Source organism: Eutrigla gurnardus (assembly GCF_963514095.1).
Source record: "Eutrigla gurnardus genome assembly, chromosome: 2".
NCBI classification, from domain to species: Eukaryota; Metazoa; Chordata; class Actinopteri; order Perciformes; family Triglidae; genus Eutrigla; species Eutrigla gurnardus.
In genome coordinates, this window is record NC_139916.1 from 32,507,541 (window position 1) to 32,532,258 (window position 24,718).

At 42.3% G+C, this 24,718-nt stretch overlaps 1 protein-coding gene across 3 annotated transcripts in view; it reads right to left on the reverse strand.

The window, feature by feature from the left end:
• The window catches only part of cadpsa (Ca2+-dependent activator protein for secretion a), a gene marked incomplete at its 5' end in the record, with an annotated part of 352,388 nt that overhangs the window by 95,418 nt on the left and 232,252 nt on the right, over positions 1–24,718 (reverse strand). For 2 of the 3 annotated variants that reach the window (XM_084025305.1, XM_084025304.1), the window contains 5 exons: positions 188–256; positions 7,275–7,398; positions 7,918–7,981; positions 8,086–8,187; positions 14,037–14,224. In XM_084025305.1, the coding sequence (XP_083881431.1) occupies positions 188–256; positions 7,275–7,398; positions 7,918–7,981; positions 8,086–8,187; positions 14,037–14,224 (547 nt within the window). The remainder of the gene's footprint in view (positions 1–187; positions 257–7,274; positions 7,399–7,917; positions 7,982–8,085; positions 8,188–14,036; positions 14,225–24,718) is intronic. The other variant, XM_084025306.1, reaches the window with a different exon arrangement.

Genomic DNA, 24,718 nt, shown 5'->3' on the forward strand with positions numbered 1-24,718 from the left:
AAAAAAAGCTCACAGAGAGAATCGAGCTTGAAAGAAATCAACTGGAACTGGACTCGACAGATATAAAACAATCCAAAGGAAGTCAGGTAGCACAGAGACGAGTCGCTTCATGTGGTTGGCGTGCATACTGGTTGTAGTGAAACATAAAGGGTGCAGAGGTGGGCTGGGGGATGAGGAAGGTACTCACGAATGGTTAAATCCATCACTTGAGAGGCCAAGCAGAAGACAGGGTGCTCATACATCTCTCTCTTTTTCCCTACAGAGAAAGAGGGAGGATACCGAGGCATGCAAGAGGCCAGTCAGAGGGGCACAGGGTCCACCCAAACGAGACGTTAAGGGTCCATACTTCTGCATCTTTATCGCTAGTTAATATCTTACAGTTTCACACATTTCATGCCATTAAAGCAAATAAGTATTCAGTGAATTAAAATCTTAAAATGTCAAAGGTGCAATATGTATCATTTTAAGATTATTATTATAAGCAAACTAGAAGGAAAATGACTCTCAACAAAACAATATGCCAGCAAATAATAGAACTTATTAGAAATACTGTTTACAGACATGTCATTCTGATTGTACATTTTAAAGGGATAGTTCGGAATTTTGGACATAAGACCTATTTTCCAACTCAGCCGGTGTGTTCGAGACGTCTGGAGACGTTTTCAAGACATTTCATTCAGTTCTTCTAGTTGCAGAGTTCGCTTGTGCTATGGCTAGCGCAAGTCAATAGTTCTAGTTAGCATGGCATTAAAAACACTCATACCGACTCCACAGTGTACCCGAGGCAAATCAATTGTAATGGCAGACTATCGATGTACATATCTGTGTTGATAGAATGTTTGAAATAAAACCAACCTTGCATTTTTAAGGATTTATGTCTCAGCAGCAGCAGCAGTGTCTCATACTTCCTAGTAGGCTGATATCACCTAGCACTTATAAGTTACCGGTTCTATAATAGTTTGTTTACCTGCTGTCATTGCTACAGATGCAGAGTAGCCTGCAGTGCTAGTTTCTTCAATCTCACAGAAATGGCCACTTTTGGAGAATATACTGAAACTTTTGAAGACTCTGATGAGGAGTTTTTTTCCACCCAAACCCAACCGTACCTGTACGAGCCTGAATATACAGAGGAAGAATTGTGCGAGAGGGATGCTCAAAGGGCAGAACGTGAACGAGCGTCTGTGGAGACCGAGATAGCCCCCGCTGGAGCTGAGAACCGGGACCGAACAAACGGAGACTGGTGGTGCCAGGAGGGAATCCCCCGCAACGCGTCCGAGGGTTTACGGTTCTCCGGGCGGAGCAGAGGTTCGGGTTTGCGGTGTGTAATTGTGGGTTGGCTGGGCCGTGGGCTGCCCGGTGTTTGCTTGAGGTCCAATCGCTTTTCACCCAGGTCTGAGGGCATGCGGCCCGACAATTCGGCCCGGTTCGATTGCCTATTTACGGGCAGTATTTCGGGCGGCGCGTCCGCATGTGTGGATTCACGTGGCCGTGTGCTGCCCGGTGTTTGTGTGAGGTCCAAGCGCTTTTCAGACATCCTTGGGGGCATAAGGGCCGACAATTCGGCGGTGTTCAGGTGTGTATTTACCGGAGGGATTCCCCGCAACGCCTCCGAGGGTTTACGGTTCTCCGGACGGAGTAGAGGTTCGGGTTCGCGGTGCGTAATTGTGGGTTTGCGGGGCCGTGTGCTGCCTGGTGTTTGAGTGAGCTCTGAGGGCTTTTCAGACAGCCTTGGGGGCTTAAGGGCTGACAAATCGGCGGTGTTCAGGTGTGTCTTTACCGGCTGGATTCCGAGCAGCGCGTCTTAGAGTTTTAAGTCAGACGGAGCAAAGTAAAATTCCGCTGCTGCTGAGAAACTAGGCCCTCAAACAATGGATGATTCATGCGATGCGAGGTTAGTTTTGAGTTTCCCTTTAATTCCTACACATCCTAACAACTTTCTTTCTTTGATTTGGGAATACTGGCAGGTCGTATTTTTATCTACAGTGCTGTAGCTCATTTGAAATATATCAAAACATCAAAATAAACAAAATCTAATTTGCATTTTGATTAAGAAAAATAATAAAGCTATGAAATGGTAGAAATTCTCCCTTTGAGCTGTGAATAACCCAGCAGGATATAAAAGGCCATGTAGAAATGTTGCTAATTATTTACTTATTATTCATACTACATTCATATGTAGAAATACATATATAGTTCTATATATAAACATCTGTATAAACGTTTTCATACATCTTTACACTATATATTCATTTATAAGTATTTACTTGATATTTATAACCATTAGTAAAAGCAATAAATGAATATATCTAATGCTACATAAAGCACCTTTGCTTCCTGTTTCCAGGCTGGTCTGAGGTTTGGTAAGTTGACAGAATGAGTATGATGTCTTCGCTCCCATCACTGTGAGATATAGGTGGACTGTATCCATGCATGTGTCTGGGGTTCAAAGGTCATGGGGCTGTCTACTTTGGATTAACCATTCGTTCTGCCAAGCAGAGATCAAATCTGAATCAGAGGTTTGTTTATGTAGGTCAGGGAGCAATGAAGGAAAAGGGGTTCAGGGAGACTCAACAATCACAACTGAGAAACTAAGGTTCCTCTTCCTTAGTGTCTTCAGGGAGAACATGTTTTCTTTACAGACATCGTCTTTAATTGACCATTGTAAGTAGTTCAGCATTAAAGAAACAACAACATTTTGAGAAATGTACTTATTTGCGTCTCGTATTTCTTCTACCAGATTTTATGTGTCTCAGAGTTAAAGTAACCTCCAATCTGAAGGTCGGTGGTTTGATTCCCAGCTCCTCCAGATGCCAAAGTACCTTGGGCAAGATACTGAACCCCAAATTGCCCCTAAAGAGTGAGCCATCAGTGTCTGAATGTGTCTGAATGGGTAAATAGACATTGTGAACACTGTTGCGGGCCACGTCCATATAAAGTTATCAGACTAACATCAAGTTTGCTTCTCCTGAGGCTTTCCTGTTACCACTATCGATAGGGGAGTGGAGTGGTGGAGGGGGATGCACAAATAGCAAGTCATCAGGTCTTGAAGTGAAATGAGGCAAATACACAAAATTTGCCAAATTTCATGTAATGTTGCGTCTTTAAAGTCTCTCAGCGTTGAGAATGTCCTCTTGAATCCAAAATGGAGGAACCAAATGTTGTTTCCTGTGTCTGTGGTCCCCCAGAGGTCTACGATAGTAGCTCACATTAGTCCAGAGCATGGGTGTCAAACTGATCCAGTAAAGGGCCGTGTGGCTGCAGGTTTTCATTCCAACCAAGCAAGAACACACCTGATCCAACCAATCAAGGTGTGAAGGCCAATCAGGTAGGTGAATAAGTCGAGTCAGGTGTGTTCTTGCTTGGTTGGAATGAAAACCTGCAGCCACACGGCCCTTTACTGGATCAGTTTGACACCCCTGGTCCAGAGTGTCACACCGGTATGTCAAGCGGAGTTATTTTGTCCTGTCTCCATGTCTGTCTTGTCATTTCCTGTTTTATTTTGGAAAGTAACTCTCCTCTCGTTTCAGGTCACTTGCCCTTCCTCATGTGCCCCAGTCTGATGTCATCCCTGATTCCCGATTGTCTCCACCTGTCGCCCATTACCCTCATGTGTTAAATAGTCTGCGTCTCCCTTTGTGCTGTGCCTGTGTGTCTTGTCTTGTGTTGAGAGTCAGCAGCCGTCAAGTCTAGTCAAAGTCTGCGTTATCCACAGTCGGCATTAGAGGGTTTTTTGTTGGCCTTTTGCCTTTGTACTTTCATAGCCTGTTTAAGTTAGTTGTCCTTATATCTCGTTGCAGTCTTTTCCCTCCCCGGAGGCGTTTTCTGTTGAGAACTGTTTTTGTTTTCCCCCTTATAGACAGTAGGGTTTAGTTATTGCACCTAATCGTAGTATTTTCCCTCCCCGGAGGCGTTTTCTGTTTAGAACAGTTTTTTTTTTCCCCCCCTTAGGCCGTAGGATTTTCTGTTGTAAGTTTTCATAGCCATCCCTCCTTTTGAGGCGCCTTCTGTTTTGATCTCCTTGCGGCCTGAATAAAGTCCTTTGTAATCTCTGCATCCGAGTCCTTTCCCTGAGTCCTGGGCGTGATACAGAGACCAGACCAGTCTATGTGGAGAAACCAGAGACTGTCTGTGGTCCCCCAGAGGTCTACGATAGTAGCTCACATTAGTCCAGAGACCAGACCAGACTATGTGGAGAAACCGGAGACTGTCTTTGGTCCTACAGAGGTCTACATAGGAGCTCACATTAGTCCAGAGGCCACACCAGTGGAGAAACCAGAGACTGTCTGTGGTCCCCCAGAGGTCTACGATAGTAGCTCACATTAGTCCAGAGACCAGATCAATCCAGACTCCATTCAGAAAACAAGCATTTTAAAAGTAGTTAGCTTGTGGTCTTGCAGACAGACCTAACAAAGCATGACTTCACACTTTTTACTGGTCACCATCATTATGGAGTTATTTCAGCATCCTTTTCATCTGGTTATTGATATTAAATAACAGCTAAAAAGTTTATTCTGGTTTCTCCAGCTGTGGTAAACCAGCCCACGTGGGTCTTGCTAGATCCAGTGAATCCAGCTTGGTGAAATCCACCGAGCACCTCTGGATGATGTCATGAACCCAGACAAGACGGTGTTTGGATTCAGGTGGATCTGGGACTTTAACATATACAAAGCAGCAATAGTAGCTGTCATGGAGGAAACACTGTTAGTGTCTTCGTGGAGGGAAGGCCTCCTCCTCTCTGGTATTGTGAGTCATGTGGATAAACAATAATTTTGTGAATGAAGTGAGGCAAAATTCCGCTTTACATTTGGTGTGTGGAATAAGACAGCAAATAAGCATATTCCACAAACTTGAGTATTCCTGGAGAAGTTCAGAGTCAGTCATACATAAAGTCCAAGAATTATCACATTTTGGACAAACAAAAACCCAAACAATCTGTGTAAAGGTACCAGATACGTTTGGAATAAAGTGTTTCAGAGGTCTGCAAAATATTTATGATGCCTACTAAAGAAAACCTGGACCATGCAACAGAAAACAACTGTCCCTTCATGTCTTGTTTATTGGCCTTCCTGTTTTCAGCCAGTAGCTAATGAGAAGCAGCAAAAGCCAATAGACAAGGAAAAGAGAGGAGTGCGTATGGAAATCATCAGAGTAAGAGGAGGAGTAAGAAGAAGGAGCATCACTTCAGCTACTGTACCAGGAAAGGTCAGAGCAGGACACGGAAGCAGTTTAGCACTCGGCTGAAAGAGAAGCTGAGGCACGGTGGACCAAGTCAGCATACACACTGAATTGAATGCATTTTTACTTCCTGTAGCCTACATTTGCAACTATAACCAGCTGAAGGCAAAATCAACATGACAATTGTGCTGAAACCGCTGTTTCTTATTAAAGAAGACTGAAAGAGAGGCGCCTTCTGTAAAAAGAAAATGTAGAAGTTAGGTTTTGTTTTGAAATGTAGAAACGTAATCAAATATACTGCAGTACTGCATAGCCGCTTCACTCCAAGGCTCCGCATGGAAATGCACATCTCTAGCAACTATACATTAGTTGTAGCTTATAGAAGGCAGAAAACCAGACCAGACCTAAACGTCCATAATTGCAATCCCATGTGCTTTTCCAAAAGCTGTGTGAATATGTGACCTGCCACGGCAAAACCAGAAACAAGTCGGGTGTGACGAATTCGCGTACGACGAAATAAGTTTTTCAAAATTAGTGATTTTCGTTTTTTTGCAGAATATGCAAGTTGAGATCATGAAGAAGCCGCTCCATGTTTCAGATAACAGTATTGGTTGCCATAAAAGTATACATTTTGTATTTGTAGTTTCGGAAAAAATTGGCCGTGTCTGTGTCCCTGCAGGGCCATGTACAGCGATGCAGTTAATTTCCATACTGATTACCGTTGGCCATTCACGCGCTGTTATTTTTTCGGCAAATCAGCTGCACGTTAGAAGCGAAACACATGGCTACTTATTCAGCGCCCGTGTCCCTCGCAGCGGATCAGCTGGAGTGGAAGATATCAGACGCTATATCTACGGTTACATTTCAACGGGATAAAGACAGTGAAATGGAGGAAATCCGTAACTTTGACTGCAAAAAGAAGAAAGGAGAACTCTCTCCTTGGAAGACATTCATGTAGCGACAAACTTTCTTAAGAGCTTATGTACAGCATACGGATGGATTCTTTAGCTGCCGAAAGAGAGCAAACGGACATACTGTACAGTAGTTACGTCGGAGATGACTGCATCCACAAAAAAGCCGCAGAAGAAAAGAAAGTCTGCCCGGACCTCTTATTTCATCGGAGCCAACGAAGTCTGCAGGAATACTTGTCAGGAATACTTTTCAGTTTCTTATGGGGTGAGTTTCCGTTAACGTCCAAGTTATCTACTTTGCTTAGCTAGCTAAGCTAGCTCAGTACTGTCGTTTTAAAATTATATGCACATCGAAACTAAGCTGTAATGGGAGGTTTTTGGCTCGTAATGTGGGCATCTGATTTAACAGTAATGTGCCAAGGGGCCTGTTGGCATTGCTTGAATTGACTGTGATGCTAATAGTTTCGCAACTAGCCTACCTGAGGACAATAGGCTAGTTGCTAAATCATTAGCACTAGCTACTTAGACGGTGCCTGCAGGCTAACAGATACCAGATATCACTGAGTGACATCTGTAGGGGGGAGGGCTTATCTGAATGAGATGCAAATGAGCACCATTGTGTTTCCTTTCTGGCCAGGTGAGGTGAGGTGAGATTTGCAAATCTTTCAGGCCAGTTTTCTGGTTTTTCTCTATGGTTTTCAGAGAATCATACATTCAAATGGCCACAACTTCGTCAAATATTATCGGATTTCCATGTGTTAGACATCATTGGGAAGCTTAGAAACTACACTTTCAGAATCTGTGAATAACTCAAAACGCCCCGACTTGTTCCTGGTTTTGCCGTGGCTGGTATTTGACATTTTTCAAAAAACTGAGAACGTTTGCTCTGGAAAACAATGCAGTTTAGTTGTTTGGTATTTGGCCAATCATCAATGATGCATCAATGTTGAATGAATGAATTAAACAGTGACATCTAATGATTTGGTGAATGCTGTGAGACGTGTTGAACAGCCACATAACAGAACACGTCCGGGAACTCAACACCCATCGAAGTTGTTGTGACAGCAAACTCTCCCAGTGACTGGAAGTGACTCGGCAGGTGAAGAGTTGCTACATTAGCGGTATAAAGAGAGCAGCCGTGCTGTGATGTAACTGCAGCAGCACAAACAGCGGGGAGCAGTGACTCACCTTCCAGATTGGCATACTCTGACAGCCGCTGGTAGTTGACCACCGCCGCCTGCTCCAGACACTTCCGGATCACAGCCTTGACCTCCTCTTGTGGAACCGGCGTAACGATATCTTTCATCAGAACCTAGAAAGCAAAGGAACAGCAATTGTTTTCATTTTCAGACTACAGCGAAGCCTCGCATCACAAGACAAATAAGATATTTTGACTGAAAAACTAATTTGCATCCAACACTAACCCATAATTATCCTGATCATCATCAAACTATACTTAACACTCTTAGACTGTCACTACAACATCCTGGTATCACTTTACATTGTGTTGAGAAACAAATATTTTTATTGTAAAACAGATAAGACCCATCTTTTTTAGTAAAAGAATATCAAATAATCATAAATACGATGATCATGAATCATTAGGTTTCCCTGTATAAATAAAAATTAAATCAATTGAAAAAAATAAGTTTTGTATCCTGTATTTGAAATCAGACTTCTCCACCATGAAAGCAATCCAGACAGCTTTTTCAAGTCACTCTGGACAATATTGATGTATTATTTTGCGATCAACAATTCTATATCGCCCCATGACTACCTGCTACATGTAAGGATAAGATAGTGAATGAAATGCTGTCCAGTAGTAACTCACCCTTTCAAGCAAGGACAGAGTGGCTTTCAGCGCCCCCTCTGGACGTCCAAATGGAAAGCAGTACCTGTGGAAGCCACACGCTGGTTTGTCATGTGAACCCTCAACAGTCCAGTTCGGCATGAGACCGGCACATGGTGGTTGCACATGGTGGTTGCACATGGTTCCTACCTGAAGTGTGTAATCTGGTTCTCCAGAAGCACCCGGAGCCTCTCCTTGATCTCCTCAAAGTGGTCCTTCTCTTCCACAGTCACTGTGCCGATACCATCCGGCCTGAAAGAAACAGCAGATACAGGACATACAGTTCCAGAGTCTCCAGGCAGTCTGGGGGGTCAAGGAGCAGCAATGGACATGAGAGACACGTCTCTCACGTATGGTGAACTTTGTGTATATTTATGGAAGTCAATCATCTATATACACATTATTTATGCCTCTCTGAATCTCTCCAGGTTTTGGGGAAACAACAGACCATTGTGGGACTACAGACTGTCTATAAGAACTGGGCGGGGTCACCATGACATCACCCATTGGTTCTCTTGAAGCCTTGCGTTTAGAGTTGTGGTCTTCACTATCTTGGTTTTCCCCATCCCCTGCTTTCTGGTCTGGTGGACTCTAAATGGACCATAATGTACTAAATGAACATCATGCTGGATTGAAGAAGACTTGAAACTAACGATTGAGACCATAAACTCATGTTTACAATGTTTACTGAGATAATACATCAAGAGAGAAGTAGGACCATTTTCTCATAGACTTCTATACAACCAGGGAGGAGTCACCCCCTGGTGGCCAGCAGAGAAAATACATGCCCAAGACTCAGACTTGGCTTCACTCTAAGAACCACCTGGCTGGAATGCAAGAAATAAACAAGCTCCAGAGCCAGGTCTCAGCACCATGGGGTCAGGGTTGGTTCACGTCCAGCTCTGCAGTATTTAGCTCCTTATCTCAGTAAGTGGGTGGTTCACCTGAAGATCTGGTGGTACGAACACTTTTCCTGAACTTGGGGTTGGACCAAGAAATTGGACCTAATGTATGACATTGACAGTTCAGACAAGTTCCACAGAACACTGGATTAATGATAAATTTAATGCCAAGCTTGCTGAATTTCATGTAAATGTCAGGGCTTTGCTCAGCTGTTATATCATATTCATCTTCTTATTTCAATGTGTGTGTGTGTGTGTGTGTGTGTGTGTGTGTGTGTGTGTGTGCGTGCGTGCGCAATGTGTTTATCCTTTGTGACATGGTTGGGTCTGGGTGGAGCATGAGCAGAGTGCAAGTGACAGAAGAGGCGTTGGACTGGTGGCCATGACAGCATGATGAGAAGCAGGAGACATGACACTCTCCCTCTTGACTCCCCCCACCCTCCCCCACCCTCCCTCTTTGACATGTCATTTCAGCAGACAGAGAGAAACTGTGTGTGTGTGTGTTTTATACGCTGCACTACTCCACGAGTCCTTGTCAGATTCAAAGAAGTACCAATTTGCTGAGCATCAGCGATCCTCCTCACTTTTCATGGCTTTGTGTGAGTGTCAGTGTGTCTCGGCAACCTGTAGGACCCTGCTGATCACCATGAAGCTAAGGAGGACCTGACTGCATGAAGGCGCTGTTAACACCACCATCAGCGCTCTGTCTGACAGCAGAAGTGGCTCTGGAGGGCTGAGAGTAGGACTGGGCGATTTTTCCATTTAATTGATTCATTTGCATTTTTACTTTCCTATGGTTTGTGAAATGGCTGAACCGCAAAATCGCGATTTAAAAACGGTTCTAGACTCCGCAGATTTGTTTTGCTTTAAGGGACTCCATAGTAGCCGACTCTCTCACTTTCCAGAACGTGAGTCACATACGATCACATTCACGGCGCCTAGACAGACGGATCATAAAAATGCCCATTAACTCAAACGTGCTTTTACCAATTAATGAGAATATTTCCAAAAGTTTGTGATCTCCATTTACTGCTCCTTGGCGCTATCCTATCTCTCCTCTCTCTTCCCTCTCACGTCTTCCCGCCCCTCCTCCTTAAGCCCCGCCCCTCCCGGGCTCTTCCTTACCTGCGTCCAATCACAACAGGTGAAACTGACAGATACATGCAGTGAATCAAAATACACAAACAAGAATGAGGCACGGTCTCTATTTTTCCACAGTTTACCTTACTGTTACAAACATTTACAATAGTTTACTCATTTATGATTCATTTGTCTGAGTTAACCATTTTTACTCTTTATTAAACCAAATTACTTTTAGTTTAGCTATCTTACGGATTTATTACTTATAATTAATTAATAGAATTACTTACACTTATTTAGGAACTCATTTATTTGAATCCCTGCTTTCTTCACCCGGGCTACATATTATTATTTATTGTATTTCATTTTGCACGTTTTTTCAGGGATGGCCTACAAGAGACATTTTTTTCAATTTGATTTTAATTCTTGAACAACTGATTTGTTCACATAGGCCTGGACAAAACTATTAAACATTAGTTTGTTTCGAGAAAAACAGAAAAAAATTTTAGGTTTAAATCGAAAATTGTCCATTAGTTTGAAAAAAATTAAGTTTATTTTTAGGCCAAATCGCTCAGCCCTAGCTGGAGTTAAGAGATGACTTTCACAGGCAGCCAGTTTACAAGCTCATTTTAAACCAGTAAAGATGTAAATCATTGTCAAACTATAGCCAATGATTTCTGTTTACCTGCTAACAAGAGGGGCATATTTGAACATTTGCAAAAATGACAGCAGGCCAATAAAATACTGAATTTAGCCTGAAGTCAGAACAAACTCCTCTTTTATTCTATTTTTGTATAATAATAAACATATTATTTTACATCCTTTTCTATACTCTTTCTTTAGTGGCCGATGATCATACACATTAGAAATACATCAGCATACACACACCTGGCACAAAGATGGGAGACTTATTATTATATTATTATAAAAATACAAATTTCCAGTAAAACGCCGGTTCACCTTTCACAGGGTGACAGGAAAGGAGAGAGGGAGATTTCACACTAATTGAGTACTGCAGGGATCCCCCTCTCTCTTTTATTTTTTGGCAGCCTCCTCATGTTTTCTTGACCTCATGACCTCACAGCTCTGATGACGACAACAAGCAAATGAGCCCCTAGTGACAGACAGATGGCGAGCCAGCAGCCACCACATCAAGTACTTAATGTAGATGACCATGTAACATGTTTGCTTTAGGAATGTCCTGCTAGTTCAACTCAAGCAAAACTCCCCAAATTCCCGAAAGTCCCAGCCCGCAGCTGGAAACAACTCTTCAATTGGTAATTTTCTAAATGTATTCTTCATTTGTATGGATTCATTTCCAGAATCAACTCATTTAAGGCTGAAATTAGTTAATCATTTAGCCACTATCAGAAAATGAAACAATTATTTTTACAATTCACTTCTTTTTAAGGCAAAAATGTCAAAAAGCAAAACGTTTTCAGTTTCACGAAGGTGAATAACTGCTGTCTGTCTCTGAATATGTCAATCCTGTGATGGACATTTGATTTCTGATATTACCTATGTACTACTTGCTTACTTATTTAACATTAAAAATGGACTTTAAAATGACTTTGTGATTATTTGACTTACATCATCGTTACTTACATCATTACAGTTTGTATCATGAATTTATTTTGCATGATACATTTCACAACCACTGCACCTGAACATATTGACACCAACCTGTACGTCTGAAACTATGAGTAAAATGTAAAGGTTGGACATAAAGTTCATTAGAACTTTCACTTAAGTCAATTCAAATTTAAAATCACTGACTCATTGAAGTGTAGCTGTACGAGCTAGAGCCCCATTATAAATCTACATCCATCAACATTGAAATAATTAATCGTTATTTTATATGAAATAAAGAGCAGCTGATTTTTCATTTGGTTATTTCCTAACAAACAGTGGATGTAAAAGGAGACGACATTTAGCTGGACAGAAGTCAAATCCTGACACTTTAGCAGGCGACCAGGCGACCAAGTCCAAGTCGGTGCAACAACACCTCCAGGCCAGCAGGCTATTAGGAGGCAGGGTGGGGGTGGCGAGTGTGTGTGTGTGTGTGTGTGAGGTGTGTGCACTGGGGCAGACGCAGCAATGTTGGTAGTGGAGACATTCGCCCGTCACACATGACAACCTGTCAACCTGTCATCCCCGGACCTCCAGGCACGCCAAGTGCCAAGGAGCAGGTCTCTGGTTGATGTGTGTGGATTTGTGTTAAACAGGACTCATTATTCCGGGATTTATGAGAAGAAACATCTGCATTTGGATGTGAATTTACATGTGTAAGTTTATTTTTATCCTTAATATTAAAGTGTGCTGAACTCGGTCCTCTGGCAGCAGGAAACAACTTTTTGATGGCTGCAGACAGACAGCCTCCCTGACCTTTGCCCTCAGCGCCGGAGTGGCCCTCGTCTATCTTTGTTACGCATCATCGGCAGACGGCCGACTGTGACGTTGACAGATTTGATGTCCGAGCACATCACAGCAGATTAGATGAGCGGTAAATACTTCAACTTAGAGAACAGGGTGCAGTCTAGAATAAACCGTTTCATCCTGGACTGGAATCAGTTCCTCTCAGACCACGTGTGACCATACACCACTGTTTCTACGGTTACAAGTGAGAGATCTCAAACACAGTAGTTTTATAACACAAACCAGAAATATCATATAATGGATATATTTTCATACAGCAGATAAATAAACAGACAACTATAAGAACAGAGCACCTCAACCTGTTCACCACTGATGAAAAATAAATATACTAGATATATTACATTTATGAAACATTGACAAAGCCTGTTTCGTGCGTGAAACAGCTAGTTTACTTGTGGAAACACTAATCATCAGTATAATTCAGAGCTGGAAGAACTTATTCTGTGTATTTTAGTTGAATTTAAATAGTAGAAAAGCAGAATTTGAAGTATATTTAGTGTATTTGTATGTGCTACAATGGAACAGCTTTAGGTATACTTAGTACACTTAAGTACATGGCAATATACAGTATGTACTCATATAAATGCTTGATTAATGAAATTAAAGTTTGCGTTGTTTGTGTCTAAATTAAAAATGTATTGAATATCTTACTAATAATATATAAACAATTTATCTTTCAAATATTCTTGTTTAAGTAATAGTATGCTCAAATATAATTCTGTCCTATTCCAATTAATTCATTTAAATAATAATAATAATTGTAATAATAAAATGATTATTAAAGTATTATTATATTATAATAATACTTAAATATGCTTCGACTGCAATGTTACAATAATAATTTTGACTATATATTTTACAAATATACAAAAATATATTGAAGTCTCATTTTCCTATAATATACATAGAAACTCTAGTATGGTACAATTTAATTGTGTGAAAAGCTATTATGAGATAATACTTAAATGTATGATGATAGTATACTTTCTTATTTTTCACCTGTGAACTATGAGATGATGACAACCACTGATCTGTAAACTGAGACTGGAAGCTGGATCATTGTTTCTGGTGCTGCAGGCCAAACGACACCAACTCGTCTGTCTCCGACTGCTGCTGTGCTTTTATTATTGAACTCTGAACATGCGTATATACTGTATGTTTATATTTCCTCCTTGAGAGGAAATAACTTACCTTCTAGTTCCTGAAAACATTTGGGACCTGAAGTCCTTTTTCTTCATGAACTCAATGATTCTGAGTTCTCTCCTAGCAGTTTGGACAGGGAGCTCAGGGACAGACAGGGACAGGGCTCGTTCGAGCTCGGCCTCAGATACTGGCCAGTTTAACAACTCAGACACACGCTGACTAGGTGTGGGTGTGTGAAAGTGAAGGATTGTGGGAAACAGTGGAGGGAAGGTTCATTTGTGAACATGAACAAGGTGAGAAGGTATAGGAAAAAATAGACAAAATAAAGAGGAAGCGTGAGCGTGCAAACAGCATGCAAAATGAAAACAATTCAAAATCATAAAACAGAGGGGCCACATGTTGCATCTAGATGTGCCTGTCTGTCATCATATTGCTGTTCCAAATTCAGTTTTGACAGGAACATAAATTGAGCTTCAATCATTGTAGTTTGTACCTGTGTGTAAGTGAAGGATGCGAAAAAGCCCATGCTTGGGGTCCTACCTGTTTCCATGGACGTGGGAGGCACAGAAGGCGAAGCTGTAGTGCAGCAGGGTGGGGTCGATCATGGCCCCATTCTCCGCCCTCTCCAGCAGATCGCTCAGGTAACATAGATGCCGATGGCAGCCTCGGACGCCATAGCGAGCACAGTACTCATCTAAGACGAACACCTGACCAGGACTGAACCAGCCCTGTGGGGAACACACACACACGCATTATACACACAACAACACAGGACTTTAACCACCGGACCGGTGTTGGACGGTGCATGTCCCAAAGTGTTGTGAAGTGAAGCTTTTGTGATGTTTTTCTGAACCTAACTAAGAGGATTTGTTGCATAGACCTAAACTTGGTAGCTACATGGTGACTGATGTCTACGCTGTTACCACAGCAACCCATGCAGAGGTTAGCGACTTCTGGACACACAATTCCAATCTAATCACATGTAAATGACAATGTGGACAGTCTGTGTTACAGACCTGATTTGAGAAACACATTGCCTCAGACTGCCTCTGAATGTAAATTTTACATTCACATTTAGGGCATTTAGCAGATGCTTTTGTCCAAAGCGACTTACAATAACTACATTTGTCGAAAGAAAGAAAACACAACATATCATTAGAAACAAATGTTAGATCCTCATCTGCACTGAAATAAATTATTCTGACCCCTCTTAAACGTTACATGCACTAATCAAGCATATTTTAATAGAAATATGTGTGTTATTTAACTTTCCTTATAACATTTTATTAATTCCATTATATAATGTCAAAATTATGACAATCTTATTTTGTTTAATTAAATGTAGCTTGAAAAAGATACGCCTATCCTAATTTGCATACTGTTTGAATTTTTGGTGCTTGCTCACTAACATACCGCCACTTCAGGACCTTGGGGCAGAAGTTGGTGTTCACTCTGGGAGACCTGCCGCCTGTTACACTCATTCAACGGCTGAATTTCGCATTGTTTGGGTAAGTCTTTAATACGTTTTAGTTATCATTGGTATGTCATAGTTTTACTTTTACCACAGTGTATTTACATTTTTCAAATGTTTTGATCGAAAATCGAGTAGTTACAGCTATGAGCCTATTCAGACGGTTAAGCTAGTCACATGTATTACCTAGGCTAGCTACCATATGTTAACATGCTCCTAATACATTATAAGATATCCATTGTCCCTGTGGCTAAACACTAGTGAACTCGTTTTAATTAGTTGCGACTTGGGACCCCTAATCCAGTCTTTTTTCGTCATATTTATGGCACATTAACATTAAGATATGGCCGCGCGCGGGAGGTGGCGACAGTGTGTCTGCTCGGCCATTATCAACTTCTTCGCAGCAAACAACGTACGGCTCGGGTGCAGTTCAGTCCCGCGCTTCACTCATGTACTGTGTGTATATGTTTCTAAATTTATCTTCGTTTAAGCACACGGAAGTTGCGGGTGTCTCAGAGTCTCCCGCAAATAACATCCCGGAAGTTTTAGCGAGCGGGTAAAGCCCAAGTTATGCTTCCGCGTTGACACAACGCAAGGGGGCTTGCGGACCCCCCTTACGTCCAACGCAAGGGCCTGACGTGCACCTCCCAAAAATCCTAGACGCGCGTCGAGGCGACGCAACACCAACGCAGCGGCATTGGCTGTGATTGGTCCGCTAACTACATCCGCTGGAGACTGCTTTTCCGGTTTCCACTCATAAACACCGCCATTTAAACTTTTAATACTCTTATTGTTTGCACCTTGTCGCTTTTGCACAAAGAAATAAAACACTGAAAAATTGTGGATGTTTAAAGCCGGAAGGTAAACAAATAGGCTATAACGAGGCTAACGACTACGCGGAAGCATAACCGAGCCTTAAGAGTGCGCGCTAGAGAGACTGCGTGTGTGGTCGTGCTGCATGATCAGTCACACACATTCTCTCTCATGATTAAAAATGTTAAAAATGAATAAGTTACAAATGTTCATGCTGCTGGATTTTCTTGAAATTGATTACTATTGTCATTACTGCTATTTGTATAATTTCTACTGGTCACCGTTTAAGTTGAGTGACTGAAATCTGCGTTATTTTGAATAAGTGTTTTCATCATTCATTAAATGTTGTTTAAAATTAGTCATATGTGCGCTTTGATATACTCTGTAAGTGTGTATGTGTAGTACAATATGAAACCCTGTTTTGTTTCAGTAACAGCCTGGATTGTTAAAAAGAAAAATTATTATATGTTATGGTAGCAATAGTGGCACTGAGCAGGATTTTTGACATTGCTTAGCACAGCGGCCAGCATACCAGAGTGGATGTGCTTAGCACCTAACTCTAAAGAGGTCAGCATTGTTGTCAGCATTGTGTCCCAAAATCAGCATAAAGTAAAACACTGGTTTCATCCTACACATTCATACATCTCGAGTATTGTATTACTACACATCACCGTTATTTTGTAATCAAAGGAATAAGGTTATCTACAGTTTAACTCTAGGTTGAAAATTCCACATTTTTGTAATTATTCAAGTGTCATGAAATATTTTTAATCAGTAGTGTTATAAGAATTTTGTATAACCTCATGTCTTAAAGTTCTCTTTGTTCAGGTTACAGCTTTATGTGTTGAACTGTTTATTACTTTAGTATCCCCATTGCTGACCTAAATGTTATCAGAGGCCTGGTAGTCATGATGTCTTGTTCTGCATGAAGATTAACTGTCAAGGACGCATTATCTCCTGTGCCTTTAAAAGACTCAAGTCACAACACTGGTTTGAGCACTTTCTCTGTAGCATCCTCGCACGTTGTTGCATTGTAACTGCTCCTCTTGATCAAGATTAAAGTCAGACGTCGACTTTACTTCAGTCTCCGATCTCCTCCTTGGGTGAATTTATTCGTTTACGGGCAAATTCTTTTAACATTTTGGCACCCAACGGGGGGGTTTCTCTTCTCCAACCACCGGACCTGAACACCTTGCAAGGCGGGCCCGGCTGGAGAGGAGAGCAGTGACGGGGTCCGAACGAAGGAGGAATCTGAGGCATCAAAAAGAAATTAGATAGAGTATTTACTGAATCAGAAAAAAGGTTTTACTCAACATAAAAAAAAAAATACAATATTCCATGTCCGAGGCATCCATGTCCGAATCCAACTCCCTAGCCTCAGAAGGAAGTTTAGCCTCTTCATCTAACGAGGGTTCCCCCTCCGTCTCGTCTTCGCTGGGTGCCTCAGACGGAAGAGGGGACAGAGTCTCAGGGGCAGCGACCCCTCCGGGAGTGGCGGACTTGGACGGCTGGTCGGGATGACGCCGGTGAAACTCCCTGATGAGGGGGGCGTCCAGGACGTGCCGAGCAGGGACCCAGGACCTATACTCCGGCCCATAACCCTCCCAATCGACCAGGTATTGAAGACCCCTCCCACGACGGCGGGAGCGCAGGAGGCAGTGCACCGTAAAGGCAGGGCCTCCGTCGATGAGACGAGGAGGTGGAGGAGGGGGGACTGCGGGGACCAGGGAACTTTCCCGGAACGGCTTGATCTTGGACACGTGGAATGTAGGATGGACCCGCATGGAACAAGGCAACTTGAGCCTTACAGCCGCTGGGTTGATGACCTTCTGGATTTCAAAGGGACCAATGAACTTAGGTGCCAACTTCTTCGACTCCACCCTCAAGGGGAGGTCCCGGGTCGAGAGCCACACCTTCTGGCCCGCGAGGTAGGTGGGGGCCTGGGTGCGGTGACGGTTGGCAGTCGTGGCGTAGCGGTCCACCGAGCATAGAAGAGGGCATGGATGGAGCTTCTGGTCTCCAGCAGACCGCTGGGACAGAACAGCTCCCACCCCCACTCTCTAAGTCTGGGACTTGAAGGATGGGGGCCGATGTAAACCGTGTCTTGAGTGTCTGAAAAGCTTTGTCGGACATTGCAGACCACTGGAACGGAACCTTGGAGGAGGTGAGTGCCGTGAGGGGTGCAGCCACCTTGCTGTAGCCACGGATGAATCGTCGATAAAAGTTAGCGAACCCCAGGAACCTTTGGAGCTGCTTGCGGGAGTTAGGCACAGGCCAGGTGGTGACAGCAGAGACCTTGGAGGGGTCCATCTTGATGTTCCCTTGGCCAATGATGTATCCTAGGAAGGAGACTGACGGGGAGTGAAACTCGCACTTCTCAGCTTTGATGAAGAGCGAGTTCTCCAGGAGCTGATGCAGAACTGCCTGGACGTGGTGTACGTGTTCCTCCTTGGTCCGTGAAAAGATGAGGATGTCATCTAGGTAGATGAACACGTGCTTGTTCAACATGTCTCTGAGCACGTCATTGACCAGAGCCTGGAAGACAGCCGGAGCATTGGTGAGGCCGAAGGGCATCACCAGGTATTCATAGTGTCCTGTGGGGGTGTTGAAGGCGGTCTTCCACTCATCTCCCTCTCTGATGCGGACCAAGTGGTAGGCGTTGCGTAGATCCAACTTCGAAAAGATGGTGGCCCCCTCCAGGAGCTCGAACGCAGAGGATATGAGTGGGAGGGGGTAGCGATTCTTCACCGTGATGTTGTTGAGCCCCTTGTAATCTATGCAGGGACGCAGAGATTTGTCCTTCTTCTCCACGAAGAAGAACCCCGCCCCAGCAGGAGATGAGGAGGGACGGATGAGACCAGCAGCCAAGGAATCATTTATGTATTGATGCATGGCGCCTCTCTCAGGGGCGGACAGGGAGTAAAGACGACCCCCTAGGAGGAGCGGAACCAGGCAGGAGGTCTATGGCACAGTCATAGGGCCGATGAGGAGGAAGGGAGGTTGCCTTAGACTTGCTGAAAACCTCCCCAAAGTCATGGAACTCGGCCGGGACCCCCGTCAGATCTGGAGCCGAACTGGAGCAGGTGAGTGATTGAGGAACTGAGGCTTGCGTCCAACCCATGATGACCCCCATTTCCCAGTCGATGTTGGGGTTGTGTCGCCGAAGCCAGGGGTAACCCAGGATGAGGGGAAGACGGGGAGACCGCAGGATGTGGAATTGGATAGTCTCATGGTGATTGCCAGACAGGAGCATGCGCACTGGAACCGTCTGGTGAGTAACAGTCCCCAGAAGATGGCCGTCAAGGGCGTTGGCAGGAATAGGTGCAGGCAGGGGAACACGACTGATGCCGAGCTGGCGGGCTAGTTCCATGTCCATCAGATTAACATCACAACCAGAGTCTATGAAGGTGGCGAGGGTGTGAGAACCATCCGACAATATTAGACGGGCATGACAAAGAGGGCAGAGGAAAGTTCAGAAGTTCGACTCACCAGTACTTCCTCTGCTACAGATGAGTCCGGCCTTTTACTGGACACTTGGAGATGTAATGACCCGCCAGACCACAGTAGAGACAGAGATTCCCTCGACACTGACGTTCCCGTTCCTCGGGGGTGAGACTGGTGCGACCCACCTGCATGGGTTCGGGTTGCCTAGACGGAGGTAGACCAGTCTCCGGAGGAAGATAAGCCCAGGTGGATAGCTGGCGGTCCGCCTGTCCCTGTCGCCTTTCCTGGCGTCTCGCCTGGATGCGCCTGTCCAGACGGGTTGTTAGCTTAATAAGCTCATCCAGAGAAGATGGAAGGTTGTGGGACACCAACTCATCCTTGATATAGTCACCCAAGCCCAGCAAGAAGGCGTCACACTGGGCCGGGGCGTTCCAATCACTCTGACGGGCCCTGGTGCAAAAGTCAATGGCGAAGTCCGCGACGCTCTGGTTCCCCTGGCTCAAGCCCAGCAGACCTCCCGCAGCATCTGGACCCATCGAAACCTCGCCGAACACCTTGCGAAGCTCAGCGGCGAAGGTTTGGAACGAGGAGCAAGCCGGCGTGCGTCGCTCCCATTGATGATTAATGGTAAACGCCACTTTTGCTGCTTCCTGGCTGAAGGTGTAGGGCTGTAGGGCAGAGAGAATGGAACAGTTCGTGATGAACGGGTTACAGCCTTCCGAGTCTCCAGCGTAGCGCTCTGGGGTTCCCACCCGGGGCTCAGGTGATGGTCCAGGCGGACCGGGAGCTGGAATTGTTGGAGCCGGAGGCGAAACATGGGGCGAAGCCTGGGCGAGGGTGGCCGTCAGATGTTGGACCTGGGTGGCTAGTGCCACCAACGCTTGCTCTTGGTTAGACACAGCCTGTCGAACCTCGGAGTTGGAGGCGGTGAGCATAGCCTCATGCTGCTGGAGTGTGGCCTCAATCCTCTCAAAGCGATTCGACGGAGGCGTTGTGTGCGCTGGGTCAATCTTTGGCCAGATTGTACTGTAACGGGTATAGGTTTGGACCCAATTGCAGCACAGAGTCAGGCAGGTTCAGTTGGTAATGACTTTTATTTGTCAAAGAGGGACAGGCAAAAGGAGAGTCAAAGCCAGGCAGGGAGTCGAGGAGCCAATGCAGGGATTCACCAAGGAGCTCAGGAGCGATCAGAGGCAGCTGAGTGCAACAGGTGAGGAGAGTTGGACTAATGAGGGGAGAGTGGCAGGCAGTGGAAAAGTACTGGGAGATGAGGTGTGTGAGCAGACTGTGACATCGTGAAGCTATCCAGGATTCTCAACTTGCCGAGAAAGGGTTTTACCAAATCGGGTGAAAAGGTTTTCTTATATATATATTTTTTTTTATTTCCAATAAATTAACAAAAAGGATACAACAACAAAAATATCCATCCTGAAACAATATCGATGATGGGGTGACTCGTACAATTTCTTTCTTTCTTCTTTTTTTTGTTTAGCCCATGTATATATAGCTATATAGGATAGACAAGAAAACAAAATACAAACAGAACAAACAAACAAAAACAAACCAAAAAATAAACAAATATCTAAATCAAATAAAAGAATTAAAAAAAATAAGTGGAAAAGCAGCAATCTGTCTTCACTGACATTAGTGGGTATTTACACCTATATGTGCTTACCTGCACCAACATACACAAACGTGCTCGCAACACATATGTACATCCACATAGTCAAACATACACATATATTTTACAGAGATACATATATTTAATATTAAGGTCTGCCCTGCTCTATAGGGCACCAATTCAGGGCTCAACCAATCATATGTCCCCTTTAGAAAATTCCTCCAAACCTAAAAGTAATGGAAACCAAAATTCTTGAAAAATATAACCACATTTATGTTTTTCCAAAGTTAATTTTTCTAAGGGTAAAAAAGCTGAAATCTGATTTGTAAAAATCTTAAGAGTTGGAGGGAAATCATCTTTCCAAAATAAGAGTATGCATTTCTTCGCAAAGTATGTTATCATAATTAATATCCTGCATTTTTTCGTATCTAACTGAAGATGCAATGGATCATTTAACAAATACAAACTGGGACTTAAATCAAATTTTATTTTCAAAACAGATTGTGTAAAGGAGTGAATTGATTTCCAAAAATTTTGTAGAAGGTCACACTCCCAAAACATATGTATAAATGTCCCATCCGTTCTTTTACATCTGGGACATTTTGCTGAGATAGTCTTGGAGATTTTATGCATTTTTGTTGGTGTTAGGTATAGTTTATGAATGAATTTAAAATTAGATTCCTTAATTTTGTTGCTAGTGAATGGAAAGTGTATTCTTTCACAGATATTTAACCAGGTGTTTTCTTCAAAGACTATCTCTAAGTCCTTTTCCCATGACTTCTTTATAATCTGGAAAGATGACTTACCTCCTCTTGAGAGAATGTTGTAAAATTCACTTATTTTCCCTTTTATTGTTTCAGAGGACATTAATATATCTTCTATCTCGAATAGTACAAACCGCAGTTTGTCTGCTTTAATAAGTGAATGAACAAGACTCCGGATTTGTAAATATTTAAAAAAATCTTTATTAGAAATGTTGTATTCCTTTCTTAAATCAGCAAATGATTTTAATTGCCTATTCAGATTAAATAGGTCTTTAAATTGTATTAAACCGGAGTTTGTCCATTCTCTTATGTTGATCTTTGTTTGAATGTTCAGATCTGGATTTTGGTAAATAGGTGAGTCCACAGAAGTACAATAAGTGATACCATATTTTTTCCTACAAGCTTTCCATGTTAACAGAGTATTAAAGACAGAAAAACATTTGTCCAGTTCATCTATCTTTTCAAAATTATTTATAAACAAAAGAGAAACCAGAGGTAAAGGTTTAAGCGACTCTGTTTCCATCTGGACCCACAGAGATTCTTGTCTCTCCAATATCCATGATGCCATGTTCCTTAACTGGGCTGCCCAAAAGTAATATTGCAGATTAGGGAGACCGAGACCTCCCATAGGTTCCGGCTTCATTAGAGTCATTAAACTAATCCTAGGTTTCTTATTATTCCAAATGAATTTTGAAATACAACGATTTAATGGTTTAAAAAAATCCGCAGCCAAGAAGCATGGTAACATCTGAAAAAGAAAATTGAATCTTGGGAGAACGTTCATTCTGATAACATTTATACGTCCTAATAATGAAAGAGGTAAGGAGGACCATTTTAACAAGTCTGATTTAACCCTGTGTACAAGGGGGGTGTAATTTTCTTTGAAGAGGTTATGTAAATTCGGAGTAATACTTATACCCAAATATTTAAAGCTTTCTGATGTCCACTGAAAACTACAAGATGAAAGGATTTTTTCTGTTGGCGGCATGTGTAAGAGAACAGCACTAGATTCAGTCAAATTTATCTTATATCCAGAGTAGTTTCCAAATTGTTGAATCGTATTTTGTAAATGTATTATTGATTTCTCTGGATCTGTAATGTATAAGAGAATGTCATCTGCATATAAAGAAATTTTATGTTCATAGTTTTTAATCCTTAAACCTTGAATGCTTGTGTTATCTCTGACACTTGCCGCCAATGGTTCAATCACCATAGCAAAAAGTAAAGGCGACAATGGGCAACCTTGCCTCGTCCCCCTTGTTAATGAAAAAAAATCAGAACAAATGCCATTGGTTATAACAGCCGCTTTTGGGCAATTATAAATAACTTTAACCCATTCAATAAAATTTTTTCCCAAATTAAATTTGTGTAAAACAGAGAAAAGAAAACTCCACTCAACCCTATCGAAAGCCTTCTCTGCATCTAGAGATAGAAGAAGAGAAGGCTCTTGCCGCTTGTTAAAACAGTTTATTACGTTCAAGACTCTCCTTATATTGTCGGCTGCATATCTCCCCTTTATAAAACCCGACTGGTCTGGATTAATCAACTTAGGCAAAATAGATTCCAGTCTTTTTGCTAGTACTTTAGTAATGATCTTATAATCATGATCCAATAAACTTATAGGTCTGTATGATGAACACTGTAAAGGGTCTTTACCACTTTTATATAAAACACTAATATGTGCTAAGTTCATTGATTGGGGAAGTAATCTTTTATAACAGAAATTATTTATCATTGCCATAAAAATCGGGTGAATCTCTGACCAGAATTCTTTATAAAATTCAACTGAAAAACCATCTGGTCCTGGACTTTTGTTTATGGCCATTGAGTTAATTGTAAGCAAAATTTCTGTTTCTGTGAATGGTGAATTTAAACGGTGTCGATCCTGCACAGATGCTTAAGGTAACTTGATATTTTTAAGGTAATCATCTAAAGCATCTTGTGAATGTCCACCTTGTAACTTATAAAGATTATTATAAAATTCAAAAAAAGCTTGGTTTATCTCTTTTGGGTGATAGGTTACCTTATTTTCCTTCAGATGAACTGCCTTAATAGTCTTTTCAGCTTGCTCCTTCTTTAATTGGTGAGCTAACAATTTACCTGGTTTGTTTCCAAATTCATATTCTTTTTGTCGAACATAGTTCATTTTTTGTATAATATCATCTGAGATATTAAGGTTTAATTTTGCCCTAGCAACAGTTAATTGTCTCCAATTATCCTCTGTGGATGCACTCTTGTGTAGTTTTTCCCATCGTGTTACTTCTCTCTCTAGTTCTTCTTTTTTTTTACGTTTCTCACGGTTTTTAAAAGCAGCATACGAAATTATAAGTCCTCTTAATGTGACTTTTGCTGCTTCCCAAATAATATTTGGGTCTAATGAGGGATCATTATTTTCATTAATGTAGTTTGTGATCCACCCTCGCATTTTTGATTTAAATTCATCATCTTTAAGTAGGGAGGAGTTAAATTTCCATCTCTTGGTTATAAAGTTTTCATGGTCAAGATGGATCGTTAAATGGATTCTAGAATGATCTGAGAGGATAATTGGATTTATTATACATTTTCTTATCATATGCATATATTTAGTAGGAACAAAAAAATAGTCTAAACGAGAGTAGGAGTTATGAACATTTGAAAAAAAGGTATAATCCCTTACACCTGGATTCAACTCCCGCCAAACGTCAGACAGACCACATTCAGTACATAATCCATGAAGGACCTTAGTAGATTTAGGACTGGAATTCTTTGCTTGATTAGATTTATCTCTTGAACACATTGTTAAATTGAGGTCCCCCCCCATAATACCTAGCCCTTTACAATTTTCATTGAACAGTAGTACCATGTCTGATATGAATGACGGTTCGTCTATGTTCGGAGCATAAACATTTAAAAAAGTCAATAGAGTGCCATTAATAGTGCCTGAGATCATAATAAATCTACCATTTGGGTCTGTAACAGTTTTTTCTAAAGTAAAGGGTACATCTCTGTTTAGCAGAATACATGTCCCCCTACTATTTGATTTGTATGATGAGAAATAAACTTGACCTACCCATTCTGTTTTTAGTTTGGCATGCTCACTATCAGAGAGATAGGTTTCTTGCAGGAAGAC